Source organism: Hyperoodon ampullatus (assembly GCF_949752795.1).
Source record: "Hyperoodon ampullatus genome assembly, chromosome: 13".
NCBI lineage: Eukaryota > Metazoa > Chordata > Mammalia > Artiodactyla > Ziphiidae > Hyperoodon > Hyperoodon ampullatus.
Window position 1 is genome coordinate 77171099 of NC_136926.1, and position 13214 is coordinate 77184312.

General features: G+C 46.0%; 1 protein-coding gene across 1 annotated transcript in view; it reads left to right on the forward strand.

The window, feature by feature from the left end:
- Positions 1 to 12998, forward strand: part of PHLPP1 (PH domain and leucine rich repeat protein phosphatase 1) — a 209958-nt gene extending 196960 nt beyond the window's left edge. The window contains exons 15-17 of the mRNA XM_079717492.1: positions 6197 to 6391; positions 9041 to 9269; positions 11819 to 12998. Of these exons, the coding sequence (XP_079573618.1) occupies positions 6197 to 6391; positions 9041 to 9269; positions 11819 to 12976 (1582 nt within the window). The 3' untranslated portion in view covers positions 12977 to 12998. The remainder of the gene's footprint in view (positions 1 to 6196; positions 6392 to 9040; positions 9270 to 11818) is intronic.
- Positions 12999 to 13214: the final 216 nt, after the last annotated feature.

Below are 13214 nucleotides of genomic sequence, written 5' to 3' on the forward strand. Positions count from 1 at the left end.
TTTACCCTTCGGTTTTGCCAGCAGAAGTTTCTCAAGAGTTTTCTTTTTGAATTGTGGATAAAGTAGATATATAAGCAAGGAGCTTGCTGCTTTGAAGGAAGGAGAGAACTGCAGTTGTCCCTGCCCCCAAATCTCAATAGACATCTATTCTCTTCTCTCCCTCCCACTTTCCCCTATGGGTACTGGTGCTGTGTTGCCTCCCTATCAGGTCATTTCAGATCCTTTGGGAAAATCCAAGCAGGGAGCTGCCATCCTATAATTTAGGTTCTTCCTCAGACTAAAAAACAAACAGGAAGCTTCAGCAGAAAAGAAAAGTCACTACTGTACTTTTAAAACACGTTATTTTTTTCATACCTCCTGCCCCATTCTTTCTAGCAAGGGGAGCTTACAGAGGAAGACAGAATTATAAGATGATTTAATATTATATAATTAAATTTTACTTTGCCACTAATTGTCATATAACTAGGGATGACTTTTTTTTTCTTTAATAAATGGAGGCAAGAATTTCAAAGTACTGAGGTAAGAGCCAGATTTCCTAGCTTTGAATTTGGGCTCTATACTTTTTTGCTATGTGACCTTGAGCAGTTACTCAATCTCTCTTTAGCTTACTTTCCTCATCGAAAATACTACTTGTCCTTATAGGGTTATTGTAAGGATCCACTGATTACATACGTGAAGAACTTAGAATAACATGTGCCATATAGTAAACTCTATTTAAATGTTAGTTATTATTATCATTAATGATAATGAGTATTACTATTGTTATTTATCCCCAAACTCCTTAAGATCAGGAATTATATTTTCAGGTTCATACCGCTGTTACCTAGCCATGATACATATTAGGTGCTTAATAACTTTTTTCTTTTCATTAATTTATATACAGTAATAAGGTATAATTTATATTCAACAAAATTCACCCTGTTTAGTGTACAGCTCTGCAAGTTGTTTTTTTTTTTTGTTTTTTTTTGTTTTTTTTTTTTGCGGTACGCGGGCCTCTCACTGTTGTGGCCTCTCCCGTTGCGGAGCACAGGCTCCGGACGCACAGGCCCAGCGGCCATGGCTCAAGGGCCCAGCCGCTCCGCGGCATGTGGGATCTTCCCGAACCAGGGTACAAACCCGTGTCCCCTGCATCGGCAGGCAGACTCTCAACCACTGCGCCACCAGGGAAGCCCCAGCTCTGCAAGTTTTGATGAAAGAGCCCGAGCTCTGCTCGGTGATGGTGATTGTATAATCACCTCTATATCAAATTATAGAACAGTTCCTCAAAATTCCTCCATGCCCCTCTGTTGCAATTTCTTCTCTCCACTCCCAGCCCCTGGCAACTCCTGATCTGTTTTTTGTTCCATTAGTTTTGCCTTTTCTAGAATGTCATATAAATGGAATTATACAGTATATAGCCTTCTCAGTCTAGCTTCTTTCACTTAGCATCATGCATTTTAGATTCATTTGTGATGTTGCATGTGTTAGCAATTTGTTCCTTGTTACTGCAGAGTATTATTCCATTGCATGAATATGTTACGGTTTGTTTATCCATACACAACTTGAAGGATAAATTATTTAGATTGTTTCTATTTTTTAGCAAATACAAATAAAAATCCCATAAGCATATAAACCTGCATACAGGTTTTTGGGTGAACAAATGTTGTCATTTCTCTTGGGTGAATACCTATGAGAAGGATTGCTGAGTCGTTATGATAAGTATATATTTAATTTTGTAAGAAACTGCCAAACTGTTTCCCAAAGGCTGTACCATTTTGCATTCCCAGCAGCAATGAATGAGACTTCTCGTTGCTCCACATTCTCACCAGTACTTGTAAGATCAGGTAGTGGCAGTGGTGGTAGTGGTTTGGGTCATTCTAATAGTGATATTTCATTGTGGTTTTAATGTTTATTTCCCTAGTGACTAATGATTGTTGATCATCTTTTCACATGCTTATCATCCATACCTATATCTTCTTTGGTGAGAATGTAATCTTTCACAATTAAATATGATGTTAAAGGTGTTTTTGTAGACTTCCTTTATCAAGTTAGAAAATTCCCTTCTATTCCTAGTTTGCTAAGAGTTTTTATAATGTGTATCAGATTTTGTCATAGGCTTTTTCTGCATCAATTGAGATGATCATATTTTTTCTTTCTTAGTCTGTTGATGTAGTGAATTACATTGATTTTAAAACGTCGAATCAGCCTTGCATTTTCAGGAAAAATTCCCCATGGTCATGATGTATTACCCTTTTTTATATGCTGCCGGATTCAGTTTTTTGGTATTTGTTGAGCATGTCTGTATTCACAGATTAGCCTGTAGTTTTCTTTTCTTGTGGTGTCTATGTCTGGTTTTGGTATCAGGGTGATGCTGGCCTCATAGAATGAGTTGAGGAGTATTTCCTCTTCTTCAGTTTTCTGGAAGAGTTTGGAATTTATATTATTTCTTCCTTAAATGTTTGGTAGCATTTACTAATAAATCCCATCTGGGCCTGGAATTTTCTTTGGTTTATAACTAGACATACAATTTCTTTAATAATAGGATTATCTCTTCTTGAATGAACTTTGGTAATTTATGTCTTTCAGAGAATTTATGCATTTTCATCTAGTTTTCAAATTTATTGGCATAAACTTGATCATAATATTCCATTATTCTCCTTTTAATGTCTACAGGATCTGTAGTGATGATGTCTCTCCCCTCTCTCATTCCTGATATATTTGTCATTTGTCTGTTTATCCTGATCAAATTGGTTTGAGGTTTATCAGTTTTATTAATATTCTCAAAGAACCAGCTTTTGGTTTCATTGATTTTTCTGTTGTTTTTCTGTTTTCTATTTCATTGACTTCTGTTTTTATTTTTATTATTTCCTTTCTGCTCGCTTTGGGTTTGTTTTGCTCTTAATTTTCTAGCTTCTTAAGGTAGAAGTTTAGGTCATTGATTTGGGCTTAAGGTATTAATATTCTATGCATTTAGAGCTATAAATTTCCTTCTAAGCAATTATTCCAATATGGTTAGAGGACATACTCTGAATCAGTTGAATCCTTTAAACTTACTGAGACATTTTCTGGACCAGAATATGGTTTATCTTGGTAAATACTCTGTGTGCATTTGGAAAAAAATCTTGGGTAGGGTATCATTTAGATCAAGTTGGTTGATAATGTTGTTCAAGTCTTAAATATCCTTGCTGATTTTCTGTCTACTTTTCCATCAGTGACTGAGAGACTATAACTCTAGTTTTATCTGTTTCTCCTTGTAGTTCTCTCAGTTTTTGCTTCATGTATTTCCAAGCTCTGTTATTAGGTGCATAAACATTCAGAATGTTATAGCATTGTGACGAACTGACCCCTTTAACATTATGAAATGACTCTTTGCTTCTGTAATATTCTTTGTGCTGAAATATATTTTGTCTGATATTAATGTAGCTATTCCAGCTTTCTTTTGATTAGTGTTTACTATAGTATAGTTGACCCTTGAACAACACGGGGGTCAAAAAACACAGTCAAAAATCCACGCGTAACTTTACATCAGCCCTTTGTATCCGAGGTTCCACATCTGCAGATTTAACCAACCACAGACTGTGTAGTACTGTAGTAGTATTTAGAGGAAAAAATCAGCATATAAGTGGACCTGCACAGCTTAAACCCATATCGTTCAAGGGTCCACTGTATATCATTTTTTATCCTTTTGCTTTTAAGCTATTTGTCTCTTTATTTACTTTATTTTTTAAATAAATCTAGATTCTTTTTTAGTAAGTGTATTTCATTTATTTATTTGTTTATTTATTTAGGCTTTGTCTTGTGTTCTGTTTGTGTTCTCTTTGTGTTCTGTTGTGTCTTCGTTGCTGCATGGGCTTTCTCTAGTTGCAGCGAGCGGGGGCTACTCTTTGTTGTGGTGCGTGGGTTTCTCATTGCAGTGGCTTCTCTTGTTGCAGAGCTCGGGCTCTAGAGCGCAGGCTCAGTAGTTGTGGCGCACGGGCTTAGTTGCCCCACGGCATGTGGGATCTTCCCAGACCAGGGATCGAACCCGTGTCCCCTGCATTGGCAGGCAGATTCTTAGCCACTGTGCCACCAGGGAAGCCCATGTCTCTTTAAATTTAAAGTGTATTTCTTACAGGCAGTATTTAGTTAAATCTTGCTTTTTTATATAATCTGACTTTCTGTCTTTTTGGGTGGTGTTTAGACCATTTTTATATTTAATGGGATTATTGATATGGTTAGGTTTAAATCTGCTAATTTACTAGTATTTGTTTTCTGCTTGTCTCATCTGTTCTTGATTCTCTCTTTCTCTTTTTCTTCATTCTTTTGGATTGAATATTTCTTATTCCATTTTATCTCCTTTATTCTTATTAGTTCTACTTGTGTGTGTGTGGTTTGTTTAGGGTTTATAGCATAACCTTTACCTTATTAATTACAGTTTACCTTCAAGTAATATATCAATTCACATATATTATAAGAGCCTTACATCGTGTACTTCCATTTCCCCTCTCCTAGTCTTTGTGCCCTTGTTGTCATATGTTTTACTTCTACTTTTGTTATAAACCCCAGAATACATTGTTATAATTTTTATTTTAAACAGTTATTCTAAAGTAGTGTTTCTCCACTTCAGTATTATTGACATTTTGAGCCAGATAATTGTTCGTTGTTGTGGGGCAGGGGAAGGAGGGGGTGTCCTGTGCATTGTAGGATATTTAGCAGCACCCCTGGCCTCTACCCAATAAATGTCAATATCACCACCACTCCCAATCGTTACAAGCCAAAATGTCTCCTGGGGGCAAAATTTCCCCCATTGAGAACCACTGTTCTAAAGTGATTTTTAAAATAAGAAAAAGAAAATGTTTATATTTACTCACGTATTTGTCATTTCCAGTACACCTCATTCTTTTATCCAGATTTCCATCTGGTAGTATCATTTTCTTCTGTTTCATGTAGTTCCTTTTACATTTCTTGTAGTGGTTGTCTTTTATTTGTGCGTCTGAAAATGTCTTTTTTTGCACCTTTACTTCTGAAAGCTATTCTCACTGGTTTAGAAATCCAGGTTGACAGTTTCTTCCTATGAGTACTTTAAAGACGTTGCTCCGCTGTCTTCTGCATTGTTGCTGATGAGAACTCTGCTGTCATTCGTCCTTTGTTCTCCTGTAGGATATGTTGTTCTCTACTCCCCAAACCCCACCTTTATCCCTGGTTTTCAGCAATTTGATTTTGATGTGCCTCAGTTAAGTTTTTTTTACTTGCTTTTACTTACTGTTTGTTGAGCTTCTTGTATCTGTAGGTTATAGTTTTCATCAGATTTGAAATATTTCCATCCATTGATTCTTCAAAACTTTTTTCTGTCTGTCTCTCTTCTCTTTTGAAGACTCCAATCCCTTGTGTGATGGGCTGCTTAAAGTCATCTCACCACTTACTGATGCCCTGGCTTTTCATTTTTCCCCTAGTCTTTTATTCATTTTGGACAATTTATGGGACACAGTTACATTACTTGGAAACAGTCTGATTAAGTGGAGAGACTCTGCAGGCCTCTAGAGCGCCCTGTGCACCTCTCCTCCCATCAGTATATACTTTTCCTGTACTTTTCCTAGTGTTTTAGTTGTTACTCCATTTTTGCTCCATGTGGAAGTTCTCCTTGATAAATGTTTTGTGAATGAATGTGAACATATGCATTCATAATCTGGTGTTACTTCCCATGCCTCCTACTGTCTTTCTTTCACTACCATTTAAAAATAAAATCATCAGAAGAGAAGAGTGGGGGAAAGCCATGAAGCATAAATATGTGCTTATCATTTTTCTTCACTCGCAGAAATTAGTTGATATAAATTAGCTGGGGTTAGTTTACCTATTCTTTTTTTTTTTTTTTTTTTTTTTTTTTTTTTTGTGGTATGTGGGCCTCTCACTGTTGTGGCCTCTCCCGTTGCGGAGCACAGGCTCCGGACGCACAGGCTCCGGACGCACAGGCCCAGCGGCCATGGCTCACGGGCCCAGCCGCTCCGCGGCATGTGGGATCTTCCCAGACCGGGGCACGAACCCGTTTCCCCTGCATCGGCAGGCGGACTCTCAACCACTGCGCCACCAGGGAAGCCCTAGTTTACCTATTCTTAATCTATGTGGAGTCATGAAGAAAGAGAGAAGACTGGATTAAGCAAACCTGAAAAAAACACAGCTGGGTTGGGCATGGAGAAGGAAAGATGAGTCAACTTAGCACAAAAGCATTCTTGCTTTGCAGGTTGTGTGTTGCAGCCCTGTCGGTGAATAACTTCCGTGACAACCGGGAGGCCCTGTATGGCATATTTGATGGAGACCGGAACGTGGAGGTGCCCTACCTTCTCCAGTGTACCATGAGTGACATTTTGGCAGAAGAGCTGCAGAAAACAAAAAACGAAGAAGAATACATGGTCAATACGTTCATTGTTATGCAAAGGTAAAACTTAGAGCACCTGCCCTGTGTTTTCTTGCTCTTCTTTGAGTGTTTGCCGTCTGGTTAGAAAAACAGGTGTCCAGTAATCTCAAAGCCTATTGTTGAATATGCGCTATTCAAGATGCATTCGGGCGATTTGGTTTTGCCCACGTATCAGGGCCGGACTGTGTTCCGTTTGAGACACACTGATGTTCAGACAACTTGGTTGGAGGCCGAGTCAGTGATAGGAATTCAGTTTCTCCTGGAACCGGTCTCATAGGCCTGTCGTGATTCCAGATTTTCACCAGATTGTTTACGCCACACTCCCCTCACCCCAAGTCATGCGAGCGCCAGACGCTCTTTAGACCTTCTGGCGTGTGGATTGCTCTTTGCAATGGACTATTTCCATCTCGGTTTGTTCCCCCTTATGAAACACTGTCACTGATCCAAGAAGTGCCAACCTTTGAGAACTTGAGATGGTCAAATTTTAGGCCAGGCGTTACATCACTGTTCATATATTGTTTTTCCCCCTTTATTAAATGTTCAGACAGTGTTACTAGTAGAATCCTAGGCCATTCCCTAGAGCTTTTGGTCACCGTGGAAATTGTGGAATGTTGTTTCTGACTCTGAGGGCTGCATGTTAGGAGCATTCCCACATTCGAAGATTTGCTCGCTCTTTTGTCACTTTAAAGGCTTTGTAGGTTGTAAAGGAACTGCCTGTTAATATTGTATTGCAAGCCCTTGCTCTTGTGGGACCAGGAAGTGGAGAGTGCTCTGAAGGTCATGGGAACAATGACGCTCTTTTCTCTTTCTCTCCCTTTTCCCTGCCTTGAGAATCTGCCAGAGGAAGTATCTTTGCAACAGGAGTAGAAAAAGTGTCTGCTAAGGAATGCTGGTCCAGAGAAGCCTTGAAAGTTCCCCTAAGTCATGAATACTCTTGAAGAGCTCAGTAGAGGCAAGCCCGGTGGGGTTCTTTGCTGCTCGACTCACCTGTCTTTCAGATTCTCAGTGGGCATGTGCAGTTAATAATTGATGCTGGGGCTTCCCTGGTGGCGCGGTGGTTGAGAGTCCGCCTGCCGATGCAGGGGACACAGGTTTGTGCCCCGGTCCGGGAAGATCCCACATGCCGCGGAGCGGCTGGGCCTGTGAGCCATGGCCGCTGAGCCTGCACGTCCGGAGCCTGTGCTCCGCAACGGGAGAGGCCACAACAGTGAGAGGCCCGCGTACCGCAAAAAAAAAAAAAGAAAAAAAAATTGATGCTGGTAACAGCTAGTATTTAGTGAGCCCTTAATATATACCAGTCATCGTTCTAAATACCTTAATTCCATAAGGTATAAGACAGGGACATCTATCTACTTTTCTGTTTTGACCACCATCTTGCTTTAGGAAAAAAGCAAACACATTTCATACATACGGACACACATAACACACACACACACACCCTTCACACACTCCTAAGCGGTCTACTTTTTAGAGACCCTCAAACACTGGATAAGAATTAAGAACTTAAGAACCTCAAACTCTGATTACTAGCTGTACTTCTCACAAATACCATCCTAATTCTGGCTTTGCTGGGAGGAATCATTGTGCCTTTGACAGGAGGAAAGCAGTGCTGACTTGGCAGGGCCTAAAGTCCAGTCTGGTCGTAGATGTGCAGAAGTTGGAGTTTAGAGACCCAGATTGTCAGCCCATCTCTAGGTCACTTGCTTGCCTCTTATTTTCCCTGTTGGTTAACAGGATACGGGGTGTGTGGTGATCTTTTCAGTCCTCAGGAGAACTGTATGTTCTCTGTGCCTGACATTCTAATTTATATGAACAGGCGGCCCTGGTTTCCATCGCTAGTGGTGCCCCTTGCCTAACCTAGACAGGGTCTGCCCTTGTAAACAGGGGAGTCTGTCCATCTTAACCTTCTGTACCACTCAGGGTCTGTCTGGGAGGCACTGCCATCTGTGGGGCTTCTGATAAGAGTTCTTACCTCCTTTTAATTGTTAGAACTTGCAGGTGTCTTGTGTATTCAATACAAGTATGGACCCATGGTGAATAAAAGCACTTTGGAGCTTCATTACTAGAATGTCCTTTCTGTGAATATTCTAGAATAGACATCACTCATCTAGAAAGTCTGCACTGTATAGGACAAGAACATGAATGGTCCGGTACTTGAAAGCATGTCCCCCAAACATCCTAATAAAGAGAGAGGGTGGTCAGGTAATTCTGAAGTGTCAGTGGGTGTAGTGTGTTTACACTTGCTCCTGTTGAGTGGTCACTCCAGCTGTCCTCTCTCGGGAGCAGAGGGGATTTAGAGCGGGGGATGAAGAAAGCAGCGGTCACTGCCGCTGCCTTTGGGCACGCCGATACGGGAGAGGCAGGCTGGATGCAGCAGGAGAAGGGCTCCTTGATTCCACAGCAGCTTCTTGGGTCTTTCGTGGTGAAGTGACACCTGCCCCAGCTGTGAGCAGACACCTCTCCATGTGTGTGTGTGTGTGTGTGTGTGTGTATGTGTGTGTCAGATTCCACAGGCTCTTTTCCTGAGGTGAGCAGTGCCTGCTTTGGTGAAAGAGGCCTGGTGGAGCCCCAAGTTCTGTTTTTCCTCCTAACCCCGTCCAGTGGTACAGTCTGGCAAAACTACGTGTGACAGGTGTGTGTGGGTTTTTACCCCGTCTCTTCATTTTCCAGGAAGCTTGGAACTGCTGGGCAGAAACTTGGAGGTGCTGCTGTCCTTTGTCATATCAAGCATGACCCTGTGGACCCAGGAGGACCCTTCACCTTGACCTCTGCTAATGTGGGCAAGTGCCAAACGGTTCTCTGTCGGAATGGGAAGCCGCTACCTCTGTCCAGATCATACGTTATGAGCTGTGAGGAAGAACTGAAGAGAATCAAACGGCACAAGGCCATTATCACGGAGGTGAGGAAGAGGGATTTTCCTCAGGATGGGGGAGGACAGGGCCGGGGTCGTGGCAGAATCAGCCAGGCAGCATTTCCCGCCAAAGCACATTCTTTAAACATTGAAGTTGGTTTAAAATTAAAATTCCAAATCCAGAGTATCACAGAGCAAACTCTGTGTGTGATGTGTCTGGAGACATTATAATATACAGAGTAATATAATAGTTATCAACGGCCTCTCCGCATTGAGGGCTGTGCCACGGTACCGTCTCATCCTCACAGCCGCTCTTGGGAGGCCCTTCGGCGGGGGCTGAAGCCTCCAGCCCTGAAGTCATGCCGCTGGTCCTCCTGTTGTAGATCTGCAGCTTGCGGGCTACGACCTAGAAACCTCGAAGCCTCAGGCTCCTCCTCCGTAAAGTGGGCAGAGCCGTGTGTCTGTCCTGTCTTACGAGGCGAGCGTGCGCATCGGTGTACACGTAACGAGGAGTTACTTCGGTTCGTGCCTCGTGCTCCACTTGAGTTAAGGCAGTGAGCGGTTCTCAGCTAGGGGCATCTCCCCCCGACAGGACACTTGCTAACGTCCGAGGACATTGTTGTCACAACAGAAATGCTCGGGGCATGTAGCAGGTAGAAGCTAGGGATGCTGCTAAGCATCCTACAGTGCGCAGGACAGCCCCACAGCAAAGAATGATTTGGCCCAAAATGTCAAGAGTGCCGCTCTTGAGAAACACTGGTGTCCATCTTCGCTACAGAAGATTCCCTGTAGCGCAGCTTCCGAAGTGGGCTGGAGGAATTGTGCTCCACTCGCTAGCTCAGCCTACAGTGTGGTTCACCTGCTGCGCACCTGAAACGTGATGTGGGCTACAGACGTGATCCCCGGAGACACACGTCTGCCCCCAGGAGGTGTCCAGTCTTGTGGATAAAACCCCTGGAAGCACGTGTAGCTCGGGTACACAGTGGTGAACGTTTGCGGCTCGGTAGAGAAGGACTGTGACTCCCCGTAGGCTTTGACAAGGGCCGTGAGAAAGATAAAGACTCGGGATCCACCACGAGGGTCTGGCCAAGGAGGCCGCGTGTAGATTTTAGTTCCCTGCTTGTTCTAAGAGCAGAGAGGATTAAAATGGATGCTAGACAGTCTCAGATGGGATTGAATGAAATGATTAAACATATTGAATTAAATGTTCAGCATCACACGATGCCAAGATTAACCATTTCGGCTACATAAATGCGTCACCGTTGGTGCTTCAGAGGTTTCTCCTGCTTTCTCTGCCTCCCTCTTCCTTGCTTTGTCTGTATCGCTGCGTTGGTTTAATTTGATTTCCCTGCCTTGAGGTGTGCCCCCCCAAACACACACACACACACACACACAATCATTGATTCTGATGTGGTGAGATCTTAAAGCGTTGGGCAGAACAGCAAGGGTAATTTTTGCCAAAGTTCCACCTTTTGGGGAAGAACAAATACATGAGGAGAATTAAGAGAGTTGAAAAGTGTGCCTGAAGCCCCGCTTTAGTAACTTTACTTCGAATTGTGCTGCCTGCTTGTGTGCGTGGCGGGATTGTCTGCGGAGCTGGGGGACGAACTCCCAGATGAAGGAACGTGGTAGGGTTGGGAAGGGAATGGGTATCCTCCGGAAGAAACACTCGCTTCGAGGGAGATGGTTAGACCATCACTATTCCCTCATCCCAGACACACATACAAGTTGTCCGAATGGAGCCTCCTCTGGAAAAGGTGTTAAAGATAGGGGCATGTAGAGGCACGTCCTAGACCCGAGAACCTCAGACTTGAAGAATAAAGAGCCGAGCGGGTACACCCAGGGTTATCTCCCCTCCTCTCCTCCAGCTTCACAGTAAAGGCTTTTTATTGGCAAGTGGTCTGAAACTTTGGTTCGTGGTTTAAGTGGCGTGAACTCGGCTGGACTGAAGCAGGAGACTTTGTCGTCTCCATTTGCTGCCAGGAAAGTGAGTTCAGGGAAGCGGTAGGAGCTGGCACTTCTCCTTAAGCATCTACCTCTCCAAACGCGATCAGTCGTACCCAGCTAGTCACCCCAAGATTTCCCCACCAATTGTTTTTAACCTTCTTACGTTTAAAACAGTGCCTCTCCTCTCACTTCTGGACCTTCGGACATTCCCGCCCCTGACGGTTGATGTGCTTTGGGGAGTGACCTAAGATTCCGGGCGTTATCTGGAACGCACCTGCCTCGGGGGCTGCTCGGCACTGGCGCGTTCAGCAAGGCTCTTCCTCTCGGGACCCCCGTGGGTTCCAGGAGGCGCTAATCGGCCATGTTGCTGTGTCAGATGATGGTCTGCTTTGGAGATAGACGGGTCCCAATAAAGGGAGTCACTGAGATCCTTTCCATTTGTCCCTCGTGCTTCTTACATGCCCCGGGCTTCTGCCCCAGGGTTCTGATGACAGGTGGACATGAACCACTCACAGGAGGGTGGGCAGCCCCTCCCCCTGTGGACCGCGTGTCACGCTCCGGTGGTCCCCCAGGCAGGAGGCCCCAGGGAAGCCGCACGTCGCCCCGCGTGCTCCGTGGTAACGTCTGTTTGGAAACCCCTCTTCTTCCAGGATGGCAAAGTGAACGGAGTGACCGAGTCGACGCGCATCCTGGGCTACACGTTCCTGCACCCCAGCGTGGTGCCCCGCCCCCACGTGCAGTCCGTGGCCCTGACCCCACAGGACGAGTTCTTCATCCTGGGCAGCAAGGGCCTGTGGGACAGCCTGTCCGTCGAGGAGGCCGTCGGGGCCGTGCGCAACGTCCCCGACGCCCTGGCCGCCGCCAAGAAGCTGTGCACGCTGGCGCAGAGCTACGGCTGCCGCGACAGCGTCAGCGCCGTGGTGGTGCAGCTCAGCGTCCCCGAGGACAGCTTCTGCTGCTGCGAGCTCGGCGCCGGCGGGCCCGTGCCGCCGCCCAGCCCCGGCACCTTCGCGCCCTCCGTCAGCATGGTCATCAAGGAGCGGCCCGCCGACGGGCTGGGCGTGCCGTCGTCCAGCAGCGGCCTGGCCTCAGAGATGAGCAGCGAGCTCTCCACGTCCGAGATGAGCAGCGAGGTGGGGTCCACGGCCTCGGACGAGCCCCCGCCGGGCGCCCTGAGCGAGAGCAGCCCCGCCTGCCCCAGCGAGCCGCGCTGCTCGCTGCACCCCGCCTGCCCGTCCAGCTCCTTCCAGCGCCAGCTGTCCAGCGCCACTTTCTCCAGCGCCTTCTCCGACAACGGCCTCGACAGCGATGACGAAGAGCCCATCGAGGGCGTCTTCACCAACGGCAGCCGGGTGGAGGTGGAGGTGGACATCCACTGCGGCCGCGCCAAGGAGAAGGAGAGGCAGCAGCCCCTGCTGCAGCTGCCGGCTGAGGCCAGCGACGAGGGCATCGTCATCAGCGCCAACGAGGACGAGCCGGCCCTGCCCCGGCGGGCGGACTGTGCCGCCGTGGGGACCATGGGGCGCCGGAGGGCTAACGGCTCCGTGGCGCCCCAGGAACGGAGCCACAACGTGATAGAGGTGGCCACGGACGCGCCTCTCCGCAAGCCGGGGGGCTATTTTGCGGCCCCGGCTCAGCCGGATCCTGATGATCAGTTCATCATTCCCCCGGAGCTGGAGGAGGAGGTCAAAGAGATCATGAAACACCAGCAGCCGCCGCCGCCGCCGCCCTCACAGCTCCATGTGCAGCCGCCGCCGCGGCAGTGCCCGGGGGACCAGCTGCCGGACTGCTGTGACACACCGCTATGACCCACCCGCGCGCTGCTTAAAAATAAACTAACCAACAAAGGCTGAGTTGCCAGAGCCTCCCAGGCTCCCGTTAAACCAGGGGTTTACTCCACGCCCTTCTCCCAGACGCTTTCCCAGCCTGTCTTTGCAGCCAGTCTGTAGGTTCCCCTTCTGTTGGTCATTTTTTTTAATAATTACCACTTTTCTTCTCGTGATGCTGTACCAATATGATTTAAATTTGTTAACTTCTTCCCCTAAC